Raw genomic sequence first — 23,496 nt, 5'->3', positions numbered from 1 at the left:
CTTCACAGGCACATAATGCTTACTGTATGCACAGGCCTGGCATCGTCGCGTTTACAGAAAGAGAAGCAGTATGCTTAGGAAAGATTCGAGTTCTTGGTGAAAAAGACACACAGATTAAGGACCTTAGTGGAAGAGAGGGACAAGGAAAGCGTACTACCGCAATACGCTGTGTAAGGGCTTTCCATGTTCAGCCTTGGTGTTTGAACATCATACCCTACTAGTGTAGCCAGAAGCACAATTACTACCATCCCGGCTATGATATAACAGTATGAGATTTACATTAAGTCTTAGCAGAATGAATTAAAGAAAACTAGTGGTTACAAAAGAGGCTTATCAGCATTCATCTTCTCAACATTTCACCACCCACCATCGTCTACTAATAGAAATAGATAATCCACAGGTAAAGAGCATTCAAAACTGCATGTCACTGTTTGTTGTGGTTTTTCTCATCTAGTCCTTTCCCTAAGAAAAAATTTGAGTTTTGTGTTTCCTTTTATCTTTCATAATTTTCCCTGGTGGAGGCTGGGCCTCCTTTTGCACAATTCCAACTGGAGCTGGGTAGCAAGCAGTCCTGATGGTGATGATCACAAAAAACAAACAGCTGCCCAGAGCTACTCCCCCCCCAACCTTCCTAAGACTATACCCTACAGCAATATCTGCCCTCAGGTAAGAAGAAAAATGTGTCCATCTGGTCAACCTGAAGGGAAGCAAGATGAGACACGAGTCAGCTATCGGCCACTGGAAAAGACAGAGAAGGGCACACAAGATTCAACACAGTATCTGGAGGGTCCTGAGAGAAGACCCACAGAAGGGAGAACTGAGCTGGGTTTACCTTGACTGGGGGGGACTCGGGTTTTGGCACAGACTCAGCAGGTGGAGATGCAGGAGGAGGTGGAGATGGTGAATCTGCTTCATACATTTCAGGAGAGCCTGGGAAGGCTGGAAAATGGAACAAGCTTAATGAAGAGAACTAAAAGCTCTAACTGGCACAAGGCCTTCTCCACTGCATCTGCCTTGAAACTTCTGCTTACCAAAGGGTATTTTGCAAGCAGTAATTCATGACGAACAAGAACTGCAGAGACTTAAAATACACATTAATTGTTTGACACAATTACAACCAGAGAATCAAGAATTTCTGAAGTTGGCAATATCTTAGAGATCCTCTTAGGCAAGTGTTCTGTCATACACAAGACCAGAACATGAAAAGTTGGCTGACATATACTGACCACTTACCACATATCAGGAGTCTCACTTTATTCTCACCACCCAAGAGACAGATCTTACTCCCATAACACAGTTGGGTAAACAGGTTCCGAGATTCCACTTGGCAAAGGCTCATGACTCATAAAATCAGGTTTTAAACCCAAGCCAGTGTGATTCCATAGCCTTTGTAACCCAACCCATCCGTTTTCTTCCCAGTATGACCAAGTCAGTAGAAGGCTGTTCTCCTCAGTGCTCCCTCCACAACGTCTTTGTCGCTACTGTCCGGGGATGACTGACAGGACTGCTGGACCCAGACCGTCCAGCTGGCAGAAAGTGCACAGTTTTGGGAAGAATCACCTTTGAAAGCTCATCTCCATGAAAGATCTAACAGCCAACCCTGACTGTAAGAGACTATTTCTAGTGACTTCCCCACTGATAAGCCTTATAAGCCTCGCTTTGCCACAGAGAACGGGCAGAAAAAAAGTCAGGAGAGAAAGAATGTTGTAGAAATGGTATCTGACAAGGGAGTACCATGCAGGGATCCCAGTTTCTCAGTGAAGAATCAGGTCTGAGAGAAGAGAAGGCCACCAGAAAGGAAGGGAGGGACCTCAGCAGACTACTGCTTTATTTGTTTGGTCATCTTTTTTTAAATTTTATCTTCCCCCAAGCTGAAGTCTGAACCCAAGGCCTTGTATTTACCAGGTGAGCACACTGAGCTAATCTCCCAACTCTGGACCTGCTCTTTAATCACCACCAAGAAACTCCTGGCCATGGGCCTGGGTAGCTGCTTAGCCTCACCTGCTCCCTGAACCGCCTGGCTACATTCATATTCTTTGCACAAATCTTGGATCTGATTTCTCCCAACTGATTAGGTCAGTCTTAAAAATTATGACAGTGGAGGGTTCATGGCCAAATGACCTAAAGAGGTGAAGCAGAGTAAGAGCCAGGATAAAGCAATAAATTAGACACTCCAAGTATGAAATGGGCCCAACTTTATAAGCTCAGTGAACAAGAGACAGAAACAAAGGAAAGCAGAGCAGCTTCAGTCTAGCTATGAACTCAGCTCCGGGAAGCCAGCTAACGACGGGATTCTAAGAAGAGCAGTCACACCACAGAACCAGGAACTCACTACAATGCTGGGCTGTAGTGAGACCTCTCGGACCCCTCCCAGCACTGTCTGCCCTCAGACTCAGTCCACTGAGCAGGGGCACTACAGTTGTCCTGGCGCTGGACACAGAGCAACAGTAACTCTGATGTCTTAAATCAAGGAGAATAAGTACTTCCTGGAAAAATCTGGGGTGAGGAACATCCAGGTCAAGGGAAGGCCACAGACAGTTCCCACTTCCTACTTTCCAGTTGCCCACCTCCCTGAGAATCATACAGTAATAAAATGTCATAATCCCCCTGGCAGAGAAGAGAGCAGAGGAATAAAGAGATTTCAACACGGCCTGAGAGATGGAAGGCAGCTGGGAGGAGCTGACAATGAGAGCCAGTTCAGTGATTCAGATGGCAGGGATTATCATCATAGCTTTGTTTTATCGGACTTTAAAAACTGTCTGTGTTTAAACTTAGACATTTTAAGAAGGATAAGCAACCAACATTTTCTACTTTATAAACATCAATCACTCGCTTTCATAATAACCCCACAAATCATTATTTGTCTCATACAACTGAAATTCAAACAAATTTTAAACAACTTGCCCATACGCAGTCTTTACCATTAATCCAAGCATTCTGACTCAGGACATTTTTGCTGACGTAAATATAACGGATGCTTTGTGCATTAGTGTGCTCAATGATGAGAAACATCAAGAGATGAAGCATCACCTCAAGAAAGCAGTTTTTACTCGAACAGGAGTAAGAACTGTGGGAGGACTCGTGTCAGTGAACCAGCAATGTGACCACTTGTTTGTGAAGAGTCCTCTGGCAGAGACCAGGGATTCCAGTTCCTGGAAAGCAATCACTGTTTCCTAGGACTCAATATATATTTCTGTAATGCTTATCTTACCAAAAAAAAAAAAAAAAAAAGGTGGTGTGCGTGTGTGTATGTGCACGCGTGTGTTCCATAAGCTTAAAATCCTCCACAAACAACCTGCAAGGACTGAAAAATACTTAACACTATTTCTTCCTAGCACCACAGATATTAATGTTATTTCTTTCTGGGCCTGCCATGGTTTTTTTTTGTTTTTTGTTTTAAATATATAGAACTACTAAAGGTGCTTATGACACTTCCAGGGTGAAGAGGGAAGGAATTTACCAAGGAGGTACATCTAAGACTCTCTGTTACACACTGAATATCCAGTGGGACCGGGGGAGGGACACAATGCAAAAAGCTACTGGGTGTCAAGCACTGCCTCGGCATTTCTGGTGTGCTGTCTTAATATCCACAAGGAGCACCAGCAGTGGTGGCACACACCTTTAGTCACAGCACTCAGGAGGCAGAGGAAGGTGATTTCTGTGAGTCTGAGACCAGTCTGGTCTACAACAGCTAGTTCCAGGACAGCAGGACAGCCACCAAAGCTACACAGAGAAACTTTGTCTTAAAAAAAAAAAAAAAAATCCATAAAAAGCCAGTTTGTAGTAACATCGCAGTTCTGGAAGAACAAACAAGGACTCAAAGTTACGGCACCTGCCTACCATCAGGGAGTAAGCAGTGCAGAAGACACGTTATACCTTAATTCTTGGAAAACTGCCTTTGATAGTTCCAAGTTTAGCCGAATTCTCTCAACATACTTTCCTGGATAGCACAATGTAGCCCCAAAACCTTTTGCTTTAGTTTCTTTCTACATACTTTCCACGGTTTGGGGTAAGATCTAAAGAAGACTTAGACACTGGGTTGGAGAGAGAGTGCAGATGCTGAGTACTGGCTGCTCTTCAGGATCCAGCTTCAGTTCCCAGCATACGTGGCAGGCAGCTCACCACCTTGTATAACTCCAGTCCCAGGGACTCTATTGCCCTCTTTTGAACACTGTATGCATATGGTACACACAACATGTAAGCAAAACACCCATACACATACTTTAAAAAAATATTAAAAGTACTTGATATTTGTTTTTAAGCACATTAACTTTCCTGTAGAGAGACTCCTGAGACTCCTGTGCTTATTCCGCTTGCTTATCTCACAACACTGTCCACGTCCCGACTGGAAGATCCACAGTGCCACAGTCCCTGTCAACAGCAACACTATACATGGTCTTTCAATTTCACCAGTTTTATTTATTGGTATGTCTAGAATATGTACTTGAAGGCAGCCAAAGGAACACTGGCCTTAGAGAGAAAGGAAAGGGCTCAGATAGTGTGCGTCAAAGTCGTACTTTCGTCTTCTGTATTTCTGCTTTCTTTTCTTTTCTTTTATTTGGATTTATTTATTATGTATACAATGTTTTGCCTACATGTGTCCTTGCAGCCAGAAGAGGGCACCAGATCTCATTATAGGTACTTGTGAGTCACCATGTAGATGTTGGGAATTGAACTCAGGACCTCTGGAAGAGCAGTCAGTGCTCTTAACCTCTAAGCCATCTCTCCAGTTACCAAATGATCACTATTCTGATAAAAATCTGTAGCAGACTTCAAAGAAAATTATTCTCTCTTTGTTAGGACTATTGCTCTCATTGTAGTCCACAGTAAGTGAATTTTTCAGATCTTTGAGCATGAACCAAGAAATGATCCCCTACCAAAAATTAATAGCAATGCCTACCTTCATCTTCACTGCTATCAGACTGAGGAAGCTTGATTCTTCTCCTCCTCTTTTTCTTCAGGTTTTCAGTTTCCTTGGCTTCCTCATCAGATAAGTCTACTCGCTTCCCCCTGCAGCCATCAGGGAATAAATTAAGCATGTTACAGAGAACAGAAAGTGTGCACATGTTTGAGTATGCTTATGTTCCTATGCAGCTTCTTTTAGAGCTTACAGCCATAAATCCAGAGGACAGAAAACAACAAAGTAGGTAAGGAAAGACTGATTCATTTTTATTTGTATATTTGAGACAGTGTTTCTATGTAGTCCCGACTGTCCTGGAACTCACTAGGTAGACCAAGCTGGCCTCTAGCTCAGAGATCCTCTTGCCTCTGCCTTCCAAATGATGTACCACTGTGCCCAGCAGAAAGACTGAACCTTCGGAGAAAGCATGCTGTTAGCTATTCACAACTATATCACTTTATAGGGTAGCCAGAAGAAAAGGTTTCACCAGTTCTCTCTGGGCCAGTTTAGAGTCCTGTCAATGCCTTTTCCCCCCCGCACTGGCCTTTTGGTCATTTAACATGTATTAAATAAGCACCTGAACAACCAGCTGCACTGCAAAGATCATGAAAGAAACGCTGTTCTCAAAAAGTCATGGCAGACCAGACATAGTGGCACATGCCTATAATTTCTGCAGAGAGGTGGGAGGATTCTATGACTGAGGGCAGCCTGGGCCACACAGTGAAACCTGCCTCAAAAGACAAACAGGTCTTGGCCAGCTGCACTAGCTATTACACAACGTGATAAAATTTAATGGACAAATAACACTGTGGAACACAACTGTCAAAAGCTAAGTAGATATTCAACAGGTAGGAAGGGAAGACAATATTCTAAACTGAAAGAACAACGCAAGCAAAGGCATAGATAAGAATGTAAATTCATTCTAGTGATGTCATAAAAACTTAGACTTTCTCTTGACATTATTTAGCTTCTCTGTCTGCTTTCTCCATTATGACATCCATCAATAAATAATTTAAGGGCCTATTGTGTGTTAGAGACAAATACATGTAAACCATAATCTTTCTGTCATTGAGTGTCTATGTTTTATTTAATTTTGAACATCAACTGTTTTTTTCTGCTTTAGCTAGGAAAATAAAGGAAACCCAAAGCAAGCACAGAGAATAAATATCAGAGTAGAAAGCAACTCAGTAGAAAAGAAAGAAAACTAACAAAGCCTAAAGTTGTTAGGTTAAGGAGAAAAGATTAATAAGCCTTTTACAATAGAGGGAAAACATGTATTTCCAAGTGGAAATTAAGAGAATAAAGGACTCTGTAGTCATAACTGCAGAGTCTACAAATACTCTAAGAACAAGGCTAGATTATGAACGCTTTAACAAGCTCAGGCACTAAGAGGAAATAAAATCCTTTAAAAGCACAAACTGCTCCAAAAAGAACTAGAAAACTTGAGTGACACTATATAAAGCTCTCACAAGTGTACACACACACACACACACACACACACACACACACACACAGTTCTTATGAAGAAAATCCAGGCCCAGGGGGCTGGAGAGATGGCTCAGCGGTTAAGAGCATTGCCTGTTCTTCCAAGGGTCCTGAGTTCAATTCCCAGCAACCACATGGTGGCTCAGAACCATCTGTAATGAGGTCTGGTGCCCTCTGCTGGCCTCCAGGCATACATGTAGACAGAATATTGTATACGTAATAAATAAATAAATAATTTTTAAAAAAAGAAAGAAAATCCAAGCCTAGACTCACTAATAGATTTTATATTTACATAGGGCCAGAGATGGCTCAGCAGATTCAGGTGTTGCTGCTAAGCCTAATGAACCAAGTTCTATTCCAGGTCCCTACACTGTGGAAACAGAAAACTGACTACCACAAGTTATGTCCTCTGTGTCATGGTATATACATAAACACATAACACACACTAAATAAATGTTAAAGAAAAAATATGATTTACAAACTTCTTTGGAAAATGGGAAACTCCTCTTAACTTAGGAAGTTAACACAAGCTGGATACTAAAACTAGCCAATTACCAGGAAAGAAAATAGCTGAGCTGTAGTCTTCAAAAATATAGAAACAAAGTCCCCCTAGGGCAACGTTAACTACTAGCAGTGTGTAAAAACAATGAATACGACCAGGGAGCTAATTCTAAGAATGCAAGGCTGGTTTAACATTTTCATGTCAACCAGTATAACCGACCATATTAGCAGAAAAACTGTATGAGCCACCTCAATAAAAGCAGAAAAAGCATGCTAAAATTTAAAAGCAATGAGTAAATGCCTCTCAGAAAACTTGGAATAGAAAAAAACCTTCTTAACCTGGTAAAAGACACCTACTAAAAACCTACACTTAACTGGCTATTTAGTGGAGGGATGCTGAGTACATGTCTGGTAACAGCCTCCCACAGTGAGTGCTGGGATCATGGCTGGGGACATTTTAATCCACGTATATCATGTGTTCCCGGGAGGCAAAGCCTACTGGGCAGAGCTTTACCCCTCTGAAATGTCACCATTTTGTTGCTCCAACTTTACCACAAAAGTTGGTTCTTTGTGGGCCTATCAGTGCTGACAGTGTCCTTTAGAATTTCTTTCAACAGACTAATTCCTACCAGCTATGAGGTAGTGTCTCAAACTCCTGGATCCATTTTTAACAGCTTGTGTGCTTTTTATTTTCTTTTCTAATTACATTTTACCACTTGAAAAATAAACTCATTGATATAAAAAGAAAACAAAGAACTTCTTCTCTTAAACTGGACTGGAAACAGTAACTTCTCACTGGGTAATTTGATGTGAAACACACACACAGGCACTTTCATGGTGTCTACACACTTAATCTGAAGTCTGGGGGCAAAGACGATCAGTTTGCATCAATAGGGACAAACTGTGGCTCTGGATCTAAACCACCCAAATGGGCTGCCCTGCAGCCCTACTTCACCAGGTGAGCCTGGGGCTTCTCTCTTCATTCTCACAGCATTAAGTAGGATTTAGTACTGAGCCAAAACTGCCTGCCGTAGAAATCCCAAACAGACCTTCTCACCTCCACAAGACACTCCCCTTCCCAAGTGACAAAATTTTCCTACCATTTTTTTTCCTTCTGCTGCATCTTCACAGGCTCTGCCTTCCTGCTGGATTTCTTCAGAGCTGTGGGAGCTGCCAGCTTGGCTTCAGTGACAGACACTGGAGGCTGCTCCACTGTTTTTTCTTCTTTCACTTCTTGCTCTGGATCCAAACTGACTTTAAGTTTATCTACAAATAAAGTTCAGCAGACCACATATAACCACCGTGCACTGTTAACCATCACTCCTGTGCAGGTCCACTGTGTGACAGGTAATGCTAGGAGCGAGGGGTAAACAACAGTCCCTGTCCTAAAAAAGAGCGTAGTTGAGCGAGAAAACATCTATGATCTTTATTTCTGATTCCCACTGGCCTCTCATTACACCACTGCCCTCGTGACAGCAAACACAAGGTTTCAAAATAGCAAATGCTGGGTTTATTGTGTGTCTATTGGGTGTGTGCACGCCATAATACAACTGTGAAGGTAAGAGAAGAATGTTCTCTGCTTCTGCTATGCAGATCCCAGGGATCAAACTCAGGTCCTCAGGCGTCACAGCCCCTAAATCCAACTTTCATGAAGTTATCCTCTTATTTTCAAATGAGGAAAACAAGAGCTGCAGGGAGTCAAGAATACAGCTTAAAAATGGGCTGACAGCTAAATTCGTAGCAACATCTTTCTATTCAACCTTTTAGAAAATTATTTATTTTGCTTGTATTGGTGTTTGTTTGTTTGTTTGTTTGTTTTGTTTGCATGATGTCTGTGCACCACAAGCATGCTGGTGCGTGTAGAGCCAGAAGAGGTATTGTACCCCAGGACTGCAGTTAAAGATGGTTTTGAGTCACCACATGAGTGCTGGGAATTGCACCTAGGTCTTTAGAAGAGCAGCCAATGCTTTTAACCACTGAACCATCTCTCCAAGCCCTGTAGTTTAATGCCTGGATAGTTCTACCTCACTACTACCTTCAATGATAGAACTTAATTCAAATCCTGCTTCCCTCTGGGCAAGCCTAAAAGTCATTTTTCTCTGAGAGAACTGGGATAATATTTATAAGACTAATATCAGGTAAAAACATTAAGTGTGTTACCCGAGGTATCACTGAGAGAAAAAGTAAGCACTGGATATGGGCCTCAGTTAGTTCAACTCCTAACCTGGGTCCCTACATTAAGCTGAGATACCACAACACACACAAGTGGCCATGCAGAACAGAAATGGATCAGCCACCTGAGAAATACAGAAATGCAATCTAGCCTTGTGTACCTATTGATAGCTATTTATAGGCAAACTCATAATACACGGTTAGAAAGCCATACACAGTGGAGGTTCTTTAGAAAGCCGTTTGCGTTACCTGGTCTGTAGCACCAGCTACCCTGTGGAAAATCGCCTGTCTTATGTCTTAGTCTTGGCTGATTGTATAGGTTAGGACAACAGTTTTTCACAGCATGTATGTTCTATGAGAGTGTAGATGGATCAAAACACAAAATACAATCTATTCATATTTTTGAGTGTTTATGTGGGAATCCTAACGAGTGGGCTTCACTGGTGCATTAGTGGTAACCATGGTTTCAATTTTAAATTCTGTTCTTTTTTTTTTTTTTTTTTTTTTTTTTGGTTTTTCAAGACAGGTTTCTCTGTAGCTTTGGAGCCTGTCCTGGAACTTTCTCTGTAGACAAGGCTGGCCCAAACTCAGAGTCCTGCCTGCTTCTGCCTCCCAAGTGCTGGGATTAAAGGTGTGTACCCCCACCGCCTGGCTAAATTCTGTTGTTCTCATCTGTGCATTTTAAACTTTCCCACTAAAATATCCCAAATTGACTAGAAAAGTGAACATTTTGCAAGTAACAGAATTTCATCCTTTTTAAGGCTAAGCAACCTTTCATTGTCTGCATCTATCTACAAAGGTTTTTTTGTCTTCTTTTTCCATTCTATCACTAGTGTGCAATAGAACTAAGCACGTAGTAGGTATACAATCAACAATTTCAAAATTTGGCAGTTTTTACTGTTAACAAATATTCGTGTATTTTACATATTTTTAAATGGTAAACAAAAGAGTCTTTACCAGGGACTAGAGTGGCTCAGTGGTTCTATCTGCTCTTTCCACACCAGGCAACAATGGCCTGGAACACTTTCTTCTGGATTCCATGGGAAACTAACCCCACAGATATACACTAATACAAGTTATCCAAAAAAAGTTTTAATTAATTAAAATTCCGCACTGGATCTTATAAATACACAAAAATAAGAAAAGCATCAAACTGTCAAGAAATGGTAACAGACTGAGTACAGCGTACCAGTCCCAGCCATGCAGGCGAATGACATCGTGATGTATTCACACAAACGGTGGCCTCCTGTGCATGGCTCCAGCACCACCAAAAGCAGGTTTCTGGATAACTTCCAGGTACCACATTTTTCTACTTTCACAATACAAAAACATTCTTTTCTGAGAATCTCCACAGCAAATAAAACACCACCACTCCAATCCCCCATGGCGTATCAATCTGACTATCGTGGGGAAGCAGAATTCAGACTAATGTCCTTGGATAGACATGTGACAAAAGGTCACAGGTCTCTGTAAACCTGATGTTCCAAGAAAGAGTGCGGTAAGTACCCCGTGGTTCCTACATTCTGCTTGGTATTTTGCCGCATAGCCCCAAGGGATGTGTACTTGATAAAAATATGTAACTATTGGCTCTTTCCATTAAGAAAAAACTCTTACTTAAATAAAAGGCCTTTCCTTCCTCAAAAAATAGATGCATTTAAGTGGCCTGGCCATTACTGCCTATTTCACACTGACATTTAATTCAATGCTGTGAGTACTTTAAAAAATAACCTAAGAGAGGCAAAATATTTGTTTTTATGGTCCCTGGAGACAACTGTAGTTAGGGTCACACCAAGCGAACAACGCCCGTGTCCGCGATACTAAGTGCAACTCTCTCTGTCACCCATTTTCAGAAGCTTCACTAAGTATTTTATTTTCTTCCTAAGGCAAGAAGTAAAAGCAGAAATACTCTCTAGGAGCTCAAGTATACCCAAAAGGTCCCTTCCTTGCCTCAATACATTGGTCAGCACACTATAAATATGTTAGGGAATGGGAATGCCTGATGGGCAAAACCTAGACCACTGGCCTCAACCGCAGGCACACGTTACTACAGTAACTTTCATCTGTGAGTTCAAAGAAATTAAGAACATACTTACTCATAGCTGCTTTTCCAAAAAAGTTGCTCATCACATTTCCTTTTCCTGGAGCTTTGCCCCCAGCTGAAGATGCCTAAAAGCATAAAACAAACAAACAAACACACAATTTCTAATTTTGCCTAACATTCAGGCTGTTCTTGAAGCACCATGGCTTCAACCATCTCTAACAGTATAGCATACTAAAGGTCAGGCATGGTGGGACAAGACTGTAGTTCCAGAACAAGGGAGGTAGAACTTGGAAGATTAGGAGTTCAGGGCCATCCTCAGCTATACTGCAAGATCAAAGCCAGAAAGGGCCAGGTGTAGCAGGAAAACAAAGCATTCCAACTTGACAGTACAGACTCTAAACATCATGGCAAAATGTGCAGATGTTAACTAAGAACCCAGAGCAAAGCCGGGCGGTGGTGGCACACGCCTTTAATCCCAGCACTCAGGAGGCAGAATCAGGGTCTCTGTGAGTTCGAGGCCAGTCTGGTCTACAAGAGCTAGTTCCAGAGCAAGATTCCAGACCATCACAGTATCTGACGCTGATTCCCAAAGCTTGCTTTCTGTTTTCACAAATTACTTATGAATACATCTGAGCTTTTCTTGAGCATATTTTAAAGCCATCTGTCTTAAGAGGATTAAATCAGAAGTGGTCTGCATGGTAAACAACGAGAGAGAAGGTAAAGTATTTTTAATTCTCAGGGGGATCTGAACCCTGGGCCTCCATTTAACAGCAGTGCAGCTGCAGGCAAATCACTTTACACGTCTGGGCTCTACTTTTAACACATACAAAATAAAAATAAAAGACAGCAAGATTCAAACAGAACTGATACGAGGCTTTACACAGAGGTCAGACTCGGAGCACAGATGGATTCAATATGTGCTTGCTTCCTGCCTTCCCTATTCTTTCTCTTTTTGAGGTCCCCGTATAGCCTCCTCTTCAGAATGCTGGGACAGACCACCAAACCAAGAGAGCTTTTTTTCTTACTGCCCTTAGGTTAGTTCAGACAACTGGACAATGAAAACAAGAGAAAGAAATGAAGAATGAGGACAAGGGGGGAAAGCATGAATGAACACGAATGGCAAAGCTCCAGCCAGATGCTCAGACGTCACACTCTACAATTCCTCAATCCTGCAGCTTTAGAACAATTTCCACACATTATTTCAATGGCTGTCCCAAATGTCCCTTATCTAGTGTACAAGCTGGGTGTCACCATTTTATAGGAGAATCCAATCTCGGTGAAAGTATTAAGAGGGAAGAAAAAACTATCAGAGGAGAAAATACAGATCACATTAGGCCAGGCACGGTGGCTCATGCCCCTTCCCAGGCTGGAGAGGCAGAGGGGAGCCTAAGTTTGAGGCCAGCCTGGACCTGAGAGCAAAACCTCAAACAAATAATCATAAATGTCTGAACTGAAGTAGATTGCCAGGCACTGACCGTGGCCCTTCTATAAATAAACTAGCACAGAAATTCCGGAGGCTTTCCTGGACCCATCCTGCTTTTCAAGGCCCAGTGTCAAGAGACTGACTTACATGTGTTACTTCTTTAGCCTCTGCTTTAGTCTCCTTGTTGGTGTCTTGGGTTTTAGTAGCAGCTTTAGACAGCAACATTCCCATGATTCCTTTGGGCTGCTGGGATACCTGTTTGGAGGCAGGTGGGTCATGGCCATTGGTGGTCAGTTCATTGGTTTGTGTCTCACTTGCTGCCTGAAGATTTGACTGCTCAAACTTTCTGGAAGATGAGGATTCTGCAGGAGCTCTGGGGACCGCCGCAGCACACTGTATGGCACTAAACCTAAGTACAGAAGTGTGTATAAGATTAATGGCACTACCAAATCTCATTTCCAAACTCTGTGCTTTCTATATATCTTTTCACACCAATATAAAACTAGAGAATTTAAAACAAACATGCAGCGTGAAGAAGCAACTCTGCCTAAAATTCACGCTCACCTAGTTACAAAGCGAGGACAGAATCAGCTGTTTTCTACTTCATCAGACTAAACACACTTGCTTTCTTGTTGGGTTTTTGTCCTTCCTAGAACTCACTATGTAGCCCAGGCTAGCCTTGAACTCACAGAGACCTGCCTGCCTTTGCTCTAGAGAGCTGAGATAAAGGCGTGCATCATGATGCACCGACTTCTACATTTGTTTTCCTTCACCTCTACTGTCCAGCAAACAGTAACACTCTCGCCATCTTTGGGAAACAAGATGGTTTTCTGATCAAGGTCGAAGAGCAGTAATCATCTACCAAACTAGAACTAAAAGCGATACATTATTAACCAGTGTTTTGGCAATTCTCCTAGCCAGTGTGCCATGCTTTAAAACATGAATAGGGATAGAGCCCTGGTTCCCGTAACTCATGCTCTTTTATACCCATTTGTTCCTCATTTCTAAAAATACCAACTTACACCAGGAGGTTACATGCTGAGGGCGCAGCAACAACATTTGGTTAACAGTCTGCATGGCACACTCCTGGGGATCTTCACCTCCTCTCCAGTCACTGACAATGTCCCTGTTTCACAGGCCTGCACTGCCGTCGTCCACGACGTGAATGGGAACCCATTTACCCTCTCAGGGGTCAGACACAGAGCAGAGTCCCCCCAGCTTTTCCTAATAAAGAAAACATTTTACTTTCCAGTGTTTTGCTTATTGGGGGTAGGTAAAAGTTCCCTGGAGGCCCTCTTCTTTCTTTGTGTTACAGGCATTCGGCGTAGGACCTGGTACACAGAAAGGACTGAGAAGAACGCCTGGCTGAGGAGGAGGCTCTGGCTCCCTCTCTTCTTCAGTGTGTCACCTCAACTTGGACTTGGAGATGGGAAGACACAGAAACTGTGGAGACGGAAGCTATTCGAAACTAACCAGAATAGCTGCCTATGCAATGGCCCCTGTATTCATTTCAGAGATAACTTTAGACTAAGTGGATCCAGAGCAACTCAAATCTTCACCGAGTCATAGTCCACTCAGAACACCTGTGGTTGATGAGCACCGAGAATAGACGGAAACCATTTCCTTTTACCCTCTGGTCTTCCTCTCTGGCCCTGCAGCGCTTCCAGGTACAGTGGAAAAGGCAATGTTTTATTTCATTGTCAGCATCTAAAGTTGGTCTTAAGACAACTCTTTATTTGATCTGCATTCTACACCTTAGGATCAGGACCAGCAACTGGCAGCCAGGAACAGACCAAGATAGAAGACCGCTCAACCCTGAAATCTCACCTCCCTTGCTTTCAAAACATCTCCTAAAACACAACATCAGATCTCAGGAGGCTCACAATTCTTAGGAACAAGCACAAACTTCTTTATTGGAAATAAGCTCTCCCTCCTCCTATTTCATCTCCAGATAAGATGAGATGGTTAATCTCAATTGTCAATTTGATAAGATCTAGCATTACCTGGGAATTCGGTCTCTGGGCAAACCTATGAAGGAATACCTTGTACCTTGATTTAGATAACTGAGGTAGGAAGACCTGCCCACTGTGGGAGGCAACATCCCCTAAAGTGGAATCCTGGACTAGGTGAAAAGGAGAAAGTGAGCTGAACAAACTTTCATCGATCTCTGATTTTGATTGGGACTGTGATGTGACCAGCTGCTTCAAGCTCCTGCAGTCTTGACTTCTTCACCATGAACCGTGCCACTAAAGTGTAACCCAGAATAAACTCTTTGTCTTTTCCGTTGCTTTGGTCAACAACAGGGAGAGAAACCATGACTCGGAGCCTCGCGTGGTACAGGAGCCTCACACTCCTACACAACTGAAGAGGAGGATCAACTGCTTTTCTTGCCTCACCTCCTAGCGCTGGGGTCAAAGGATGCATTTCCACGCTGGTCAAGTCTGAAATCCTACAGAGGACATGTCCAGCAGAGTTCACTGCAGTGCCCTGGTATTTTTGTGCACAGGCAGATTTTGCTTCAGACTCAACCTGTGGGTTGGGGATTTCATACCAGATATCCTGCATATCAGCTATTTACATTATGATTTATAACTGTAGCAAAATTACAGTTATAGAGTAGCAACAAAGATCATTTTATGGCTGGGGGATCACAAGATGAGGAACTATATTAAAGGGTTGTAGCGTTAGGAAGGTTGAGAACCACTGCTAAACTTTCGAGTTAACTTTCACCTGTTTGTCTACTTGCTGGACATTAACAGGACAGATTTTATCTGATGTCGGATATGATGAATCACAGCTTGACATGCCACAAGATTTATCATCATCATCATCATCATCATCATCATCATCATCATCATCATTGAGACAGGGTTTTTCTGTGTAACCACCCTGGCTGCTCTGGAACTAGTTCTGTAGACCAGGCTGGCCTTGAACTCACAGATTTCCACCTCTCCTAAGTGCTAGGATTAAAGGCGTGCGCCACAAGATTTTAAAATAATACAGATTATTTTTTCAACAAAATTAAATGTTTTACATAAAATTAGCAAAGTATTTTTTTCTTAAAATCTTTCTCTAAGACTTGTAAATTACTCTCTGACTGTATATTTATTTAATAAATATTCAAATACTCATCATATTCAAAGTTTTGAAATAAAGAGAAAAAAGCCAACTCTAATGCCCATCATTAACAGTTAACATTAGTTACTGAAAAAACATTTACTGTGTACAGGGCACTTTTGGAAAAGCAGTTAACTGACAGGAATCCTAATCAGAAGGTGTTTAAAGAAAATACAGTTGCTAATTCTGTACCAATTTCCCCAAGGATCTGTCTCTGTTGGTTATCCCGGCCCCTCTGTTACCTTCAACCACTCCTCTCCCACTCTCTCCTAACAATGCATCTTAAGTCTTTCCCTTGCTGCATGGCCTGGCTAGTCTGGTACTCACTAAGTGGTAAGCTGGCCTGATCCCCCTGCCTCAGCACCAATTCTCTCATTCTTTCTGTGGTTGGGGTTTATCTTATTCTGCAGTGCTGGGGCAGAACTTGGGGCCTTATGAATGATAAGAAAGCTTGACCACTTGAAGCACATCCCCTCAATTCTAAAATCATATCTATAGCTATATCTATCTATCTATCTATCTATCTATCTATCTATCTATCTATCTATCTATCTATCTATATCTTTCAAAGTTTCAGTTTCTCCTTAGCTACTTACTGTCCTCCTTTCCCTCAAATCAATCACATTTTCTGGAAAAAGCTGCCCATGTTAGGTGTCTCTCTTCTTCATGTCTTACTTACCCAGCTGGATCAGTCTGGCCCCTGCACTGAAGCATTCGAAGGCCATCACTAGATCCAATGGGTAGTTTTTATTCCTATCTAACTTGCTTCTCCAAAGCAACTGGCATCGTCCCATCAGTCCCTCTTTTTTGAAACTCTACCTTCAGCTTCTGGAACCCCAAATATTTTCATAATTTTCCACTTCACTGCTTCCTCTTAAACCTTTCTTTTTCTGTCCATTAAAATAAAAAGCTACCATTAAAGAGTACTTACTATGTTCCAAGTGCAGCTGTAAGAACTCAGTTGGGAGGCCCCGCTGGTCAGAGGTGGCAGTCTACCATGGCCTGGCAGCTCTCTCCAAGCAGGCAACATGAAGCCCTCCGTCCCAGGGAAGGGCTTCCTGCTCTCTACCTGACCTTATTTGGAGACTGGCTCTAGGTGTGGATGCCTGACTTATCTCATGTGGCCCCTGACACAGCTCTCTGCAGAAGTTTTCCCCCTGCTGCCCATGTGATAATCAGACATTGTGCTAGGAGCTTTACAACAGGACCCTGCGTCCACAGATGACAACTAAGACTGTGCTAGGAGCTTTATGACAGGAGCGCGCTGTTTAGTACAATAGGTGACACCCCAGCCGCTGGCCCCATCCTTTCTATCTCCCCACACTCTGAAATAGTTAGCTGTCTCACTGGAGCAATCTCCCATGTGTCCACAGGCCACACAAAACTCTCCATCACCACTTCTGCCCCTTTGCCCCTGCGGACTGTGCTCTGCAGACCTTAATCCACTTAATCCCCTATTACATGTGAAGTTGGTACTATTGTGGGCTCTACTTTATCATAAGGAAGTTGAATCACGAAGAGACTAATAATTTGTCCAAGGTCATACAGCTGGGAAAAATCGTATCCCTGAATTTTATTTTCTGGCCTTCTGTCACTCTACACATTCTGTCTACATGGCTGTATCTGCTGCCCTGGCCCAGCAGCTTCCTTATGTTCCAAATCCATTCAGGATTACCTCATTCTGTTTACCTCAAGACTTACCTATTGCAATGACTATTCTTACCTGAGATTTCCCAGTAATTCCACATGTCCAAAACCCAACTGAGCTCTATGGAAATTCTCAAAGAGAACCTGACCCCAGTCTTCTAATTATCTCCCAGCTGACACCCCATGTTGTAACCACAGACAATAATGACTGTAATGCCGAGTCTCTCTCAGCTCCATCTTTACTCCTATGCTCCTGTATCTGGCAGTTTCTCCTGGACCGTTAAGTCTGAGCCTAGACGGTGTCTCCTTTGGAGTGACACCTGTTTGTCCACCTCACCACACCCATCCAGAAGCTGGCAATAAATGCCAGCCTCCAGAATCTTCTCACAACGTTCCTCTCACAATAGCGCTGTGCTGCAACTGCTGCCTCCTGTAAGCCTCTGACCCTAGGAGCAGGCACCACGCCACATTCCCAAACACATGTAGAACGGTGACTCAACGGTCTTCATCAGATACGGGCCAAACAAATTCAAATTATCTGTTTAAAGATACAGCTGATTTTATATGTAAGAGTGCTTTGCTGGCATGTATGTCTGTGCACTATATGCACACCTAGTACACATGGAGACCAAAGGGTGTTGGATCCCCTGGAACTGAGGACATGAATGGTGATTATTAAGTCTCCACATAGGTCCTGGGAATCAAACCTAGGCCACTGCTGAAGTAATAAGTACTATAAACCACTGAGCCACCTCTCCAGCCCCAAACTTAAACTGTTATTAAATCAAGGTGGTAGCTACCCAAGTACATTCTCAGAGAACTGACTTGAGCCCCGAGTGTAATCTCACAAAGTAGGAATTATCGAAACTGATTTGAAGATAAAGAAGCCAAATCTAGAGTATTAGGTAATCTGTCCAAAGTCACTGAGCTATTAAGCAGCAAAACACAACTAAAACCTATGATCACAGTTTCTAAAATGCACACACATTATAGTCTGTCACTATCCAGTGCCCTGAAGAACACAAAAGATTTACAAGATCTAATCTTGGCTATGGAGCTTTGGAGCCAAGTCACTTTTGGCTGGAAGGAATAGGGAAAGTTTTTTGAAGGGCAACATTTGAACTAGCTCCTAAAGGATGGGTAAGATTTAGACTCGCAGAGACTGGGGCAAAGTGGTAGTGAGGGGACACAGACTTTCTGGTGGTGATGACAGGATAAATATATGAGAAACAGATTTATGGGCAGTCCACTGGGGTTTTCAATATGGGCTGTGGCTGCTATTTTTCACCTTATGATGTACTCATAAAACTAGGCATGTGTCTTACTGCAAGATAAATGGGGTTTTACTAGACTTGGCATTCACTCTTAAGAGGCAGCCACTGTGTAAACACCTTACAAAATCAATCCGTAAAGAAGCCCACAAGAACATTAAGGAGCTTACTTGCTGCAGTTCTGCAAATTGCTTTTAAGGATGTCATAGTCAGTATTGAACAGAGGCCCACTGTCCTTCAGCATAGCTTTCTGGATGCTGTACACATGGATGCTGGCAGTCACAGCTAGCTTGGACTTCACCGCTACAAGTCAACAGGAAAAGCAGTCTGTTAATACACAACTCCATAGCTTGTGGGGACTATGGTGGTCCAAAAACTAAGAGGCCAACAGCTTCATATACAGAGTAACGTCGAGCCTGTCTGTAATGGGGGTGCGATGGTGCTGGGCCGTTTCCAAGTACAGCACCTGTAAGGATACCGCTCACCCAGGGACACTCAGCAAACGAGGTGACAATGTTAAGATAATAAAGTAATCTCTACCTGAGAAGACTTAAGTTATATGTTCCAATTTCAGTTTAGAGAAAGCAACTGTATAATATCATTACTAATGAGCTGAGCCTACAGAGCAAAATCAAAAGACCATCACAGAAACAAACTGTGGGTTCTACAAGAGAAGATACTGTGCCTAAATTATTCCCTGTCCCCAGTGCCTGGCAGAGCTTGGGACATAGTAACCATCACATATGGCACAGTTTCTTAACATTTTCTTTTTCATCAGAGAAAGTTTTATGCAACATTATATATTAAAAAAAAGGTACATAATTCAAGTATTTACTGATAAAAAGTCATAAAGCATCTTACTTTAAAACAACCCTTTGACACATATAATTTGATTATTTATTAAAAATAAAAACAAATTTAACATAATAATAAACAAGTGTGTGTTTATTTTTATACAAAAAATTGAAATCTTGGCTGAATAAACACATCAGTTTTTTTTAAAAAAATATTTATTTATTTATTATGTGCACAATATTCTATCTGTGTGTATGCCTGCAGGCCAGAAGAGGGCACCAAGCCCCATCACAGATGGTTGTGAGCCACCATGTGGTTGCTGGGAATTGAACTCAAGACCTTTGGAAGAGCAGGCAATGCTCTTAACCGCTGAGCCATCTCACCAGCCCAAACACATCAGTTTTTTTAGCCAATCAATATTTTGCTTTTACAATCAGCAGTGCCGACAATGCCACAACTTTGCAACAATACACAGTACAAAAGAGAAGTATATTTAGACCATTTCAAGCTGCTGAAAATCCTGTTCTAATCCAAGCTGAAATTCACTGAATGATATTAAAAACTAAATAAATAAAAGAAGTAGCAACTGAAATAGCCATTTTTAGAATCAAATAATCTATCACAAATGCAATCTCCAAACATATTTTAATCGATACACTAAAGTACTAATTATTTGCTTTCCATTAGTATAGCATTGTTTCTGTCAGAGCACAGAAGTTTGCATATACATGAAAAGACTACAGCCGAGAACATCCAATACAGCACACGACAGACACAGCCTCAAGTCTGGGCCAAGGCCGTCCAGGCCGTGCTCACTGGTGTTGCACGGCAGGATGCCACACAATGCAGACAACACTCACTGTGTGCTCAGGACTAAGGCTACAGAGAAGTGAGCAGCGCCACAAAACCCTCAGGTTCAGCACACTGGATTCTGAATTAAGTTTTGTTGTCATGAGCTCCAATCTTTTCACAAGCTCTAAACTCGGTTATTCAACCCCACGTGGGGTCTCGACGCACAGTTTAAGGAGCCCTGTCACCTAGAATTCATGGCAACTTTTGTATGTCTCTCATGAGTCTTGAAATCCTGTCATAGATTACTTTAGAAGTGTCAGCTGACTAGCCTTAAAAACGAGAAGTTAGGCAGGTATAAGATTTTAACTTTCAGAAACCATTAATAAAAGGAATGAATATACATACAGCTCTTTGGTTAATAGCCAAATACACTTTATGCGGACTGCACCCAATCAATGCCATAACCGGAAAAGCAGAAAGTCTACTTAGCTACTCAAACTCTTACCTTCCAATTTATCTTCTCTCACTACTGCAACCTTGTGGCACTGCAAGAAATAACATTTCATCAGTGGTGAAGTTAGGGCTTGGGATTTCAGTTTTCTTGACAGTAACTCAGTTATGCTTAGCTATGAAATTTGAAAAACACTGGGTACCCTGAAATACACTACAGTATAGATCAGTCTAACTTATTTTTAAGTTGCATATTTTACAGATTCTCAAAAGAAAGAGATAAAGGAAAATGAGAGACCAGCCTCAATATTTTTATGAAACAAAAATACATATCAAATCCCTGTAAGAACAATTTTTGGTGAATGGTTTAATGACAAATATTGTATAATCTATGGAACTAGATAACAGATTTGTGTCACTCCACAGGTCAGCATAAGTTCTAGAGACTAACTCAACATCCAGGAATAACCGAAATAACCTTCAAAGAAAAGAAAGCCTTTTTTCTTTTTTCTCATTGCAACTTTTTAATAATAGACAATTTTTTTTATTGAATTCTCAAGAGTACCCCTGTTTTTCCTGTCACAGACACTAGCTGTTTTTAGAAATCAAGAATATTAACTATCAAGTAAGGCATCTGCAATTAACCTAAAACAGAAGGCTGAAAAGAAAAAGGCTTTTTAAATGAAAGCAGAAACTTTAAACAAAGTACAAACAATGAAGAAAAAAACTAAAACTTGTATCACAAAGAATATTACAGCTTCAAAATAGAAAGACAAAAACAAAGTGAGGAAAATGAAGACCTTTTAAAAAAAACAGGAAGTAGGAGAGAGACAGGAAGTGTGAGCAAAAAGTTCATAGCCAAAAGCAGCAATGGCCCTGACCCCTGACTTCAGGGGCCTCACTAACAGGTGGTGAGGAGGAGAGCAGCACTATCTGCTCAGCCCCAGTTAGCCCTCTGCCCAGCAACACCACCTCAGGGAACGTGGCCCTAAAACACTTGGCAGACTCAGAAGCCACACACACGATGCTGCTCACTTGGCACCATCTGTAGCAGTCAGGATGGGCTGACAACTAACACAACAACACAGTCCTTGTGTGTCCACAAGAGGAACATTTCTACCACTAAATGATCAGGGTCTGCAGTTTAAAGAGCTGAGTTCAAAATGGGCTGTAAATCTAAGAAAAGGGTAATACAAACCTAATTGTTTCTATTAAAAGCATATATAAGAACTACAACAAAAACAGAAGGAAAAGGTGAACCCAATCTAAAAGCCACCTACATGGGACATGAGGGAACCAACAAACCGAAAACAAAAAGGAAAAAACTGAGTTTAAATAGAACTTTAATTGGTGAATTGCCACAATGAGGCATTAGATGACTTAAGCAGAATATATCCTAGAAAAAAAACTCAAACAATTTTCAGTAATTGTTAGTAAATATTCATTTATCTCCTCTAAATCTAGTATTTGACTAAAGCAACATACATTTATGTTAATGTTAGGAACCACCAAAATTCATAATATAGAAGAGCAATAAGAAGATCAAGCAAGAATTTTTGGCTAGATTGGTTTTTAACAGAAACTCACACCATGCTCAGGCCGGCCTCACATTTAGTAACCCTGCTGCCTCAGCTCCTAAGTGTTTCAGGTTATAGGTGTGAGTCACCATGTTTGGCAGCAAGGTAAATTTGTGTTTGTTTTAATACTGAGGGTCAAACCTTGTACATTCTCGGCATGCCCTCTACCACTGAGCTATCTCCACAAAACTTCAAAACAAGCTTTTCAAAAACGTAGTCATAAATCTGAATTAAGAAAATTCATGTATTTTTATGTTTTCTCTTTTAAAAAATGAAGCAGGGCAATAGCTTAGTTGATAAAATGCTTGTCATGAGTTCAATTCCCAGTATCCATGTAAAAAGATGGACATAGTAGCACCATTTATAATTCTAATGCAAGGGAGACCAAGAAGGAGGATCCTGGAGACCACTGGCCAGCCAGCTAGCCTAGTCAAATCAGCAAGCTTTCAAGTCCCAGTGAGAGACCTCTCTCAAAAAACAGAGTGGACAGCTCTTGAAGAAAAATACCCAAGATTGCTCTCTGGCCTTCACAGTCATGCACACACATGCATGCATACCTACACACATATGTATGCATGTACACACACACATGTACCTGTACACACCTGCATGATCAATATATACAAACTAGACGTTCCTCAAAATGCCACATTCTGCATATTGCACACTCCACATGGCTTATGAGAAAAAGCATTAGGAACCAACCACTAAAACACCAAAAGGTTTGTAGTTCAGCCTTAGGGCAGTAGTCATTTCACGCCTAGGGAAACAATCTAGACAGGCAGACAGTTCAGTATGGCCAAGTGCTCCTACGCTTGGGGCTACTGAAAATGCACAGGCCAACAGAGGACACGGCACCTTGTTGGTGCAAAAACAGTGCAGACCAGAACAGAGTCGACTACTGCGGTGGGCACTTGCTGAGGTGAAGATCCCAGCAAATCCAGCATCATAAAACTCAAGCCTGACAGACAGAAGCTGCAGATCTTTGCTACCTTTTAGAATTTTATTTTATGTTTTTCAGAGATGTCTTATCCGGGTTGGCATCAAAACCTTGACTCTTCTGCATCAACCTTACAAATGCTAGAATTATAAGCATGTACGACCATACTTAGCTTCAACAAATGTTCTTCAAAGAGGTCAGGTATGGGGTTTACACCTTCCCAGCACCAGGCAGAAGCAGGTGGATCTCTATGAATATGGAGGTCAGTCTAGTCTACTAGCCAGGCTGCACAGTGAGACCTGTCCTTCAAAGAAAGACACCAACTTAAAACTTGACTGTTTTGTAACCTCTGGTAAATTAATAAATTAGGTGATTTTAAAAAGTC

At 41.8% G+C, this 23,496-nt stretch overlaps 1 protein-coding gene across 3 annotated transcripts in view; it reads right to left on the bottom strand.

Moving 5' to 3' along the window:
• The window catches only part of Pold3 (DNA polymerase delta 3, accessory subunit), a 62,724-nt gene that overhangs the window by 4,606 nt on the left and 34,622 nt on the right, over window positions 1-23,496 (bottom strand). For all 3 annotated transcript variants that reach the window (XM_085682928.2, XM_048435035.3, XM_048435036.3), the window contains exons 4-10: window positions 20,650-20,689; window positions 18,728-18,860; window positions 12,670-12,931; window positions 11,152-11,224; window positions 7,987-8,152; window positions 4,901-5,010; window positions 833-939 (exon numbers count right to left, since the gene is read on the bottom strand). In XM_085682928.2, the coding sequence (XP_085539054.1) occupies window positions 833-939; window positions 4,901-5,010; window positions 7,987-8,152; window positions 11,152-11,224; window positions 12,670-12,931; window positions 18,728-18,860; window positions 20,650-20,689 (891 nt within the window). The remainder of the gene's footprint in view (window positions 1-832; window positions 940-4,900; window positions 5,011-7,986; window positions 8,153-11,151; window positions 11,225-12,669; window positions 12,932-18,727; window positions 18,861-20,649; window positions 20,690-23,496) is intronic.

Source organism: Myodes glareolus, chromosome 24 (genome assembly GCF_982192425.1).
Source record: "Myodes glareolus chromosome 24, mMyoGla1.1, whole genome shotgun sequence".
Taxonomy (NCBI): Eukaryota; Metazoa; Chordata; class Mammalia; order Rodentia; family Cricetidae; genus Myodes; species Myodes glareolus.
This window is presented reverse-complemented; position numbering and strand designations above follow the sequence as displayed.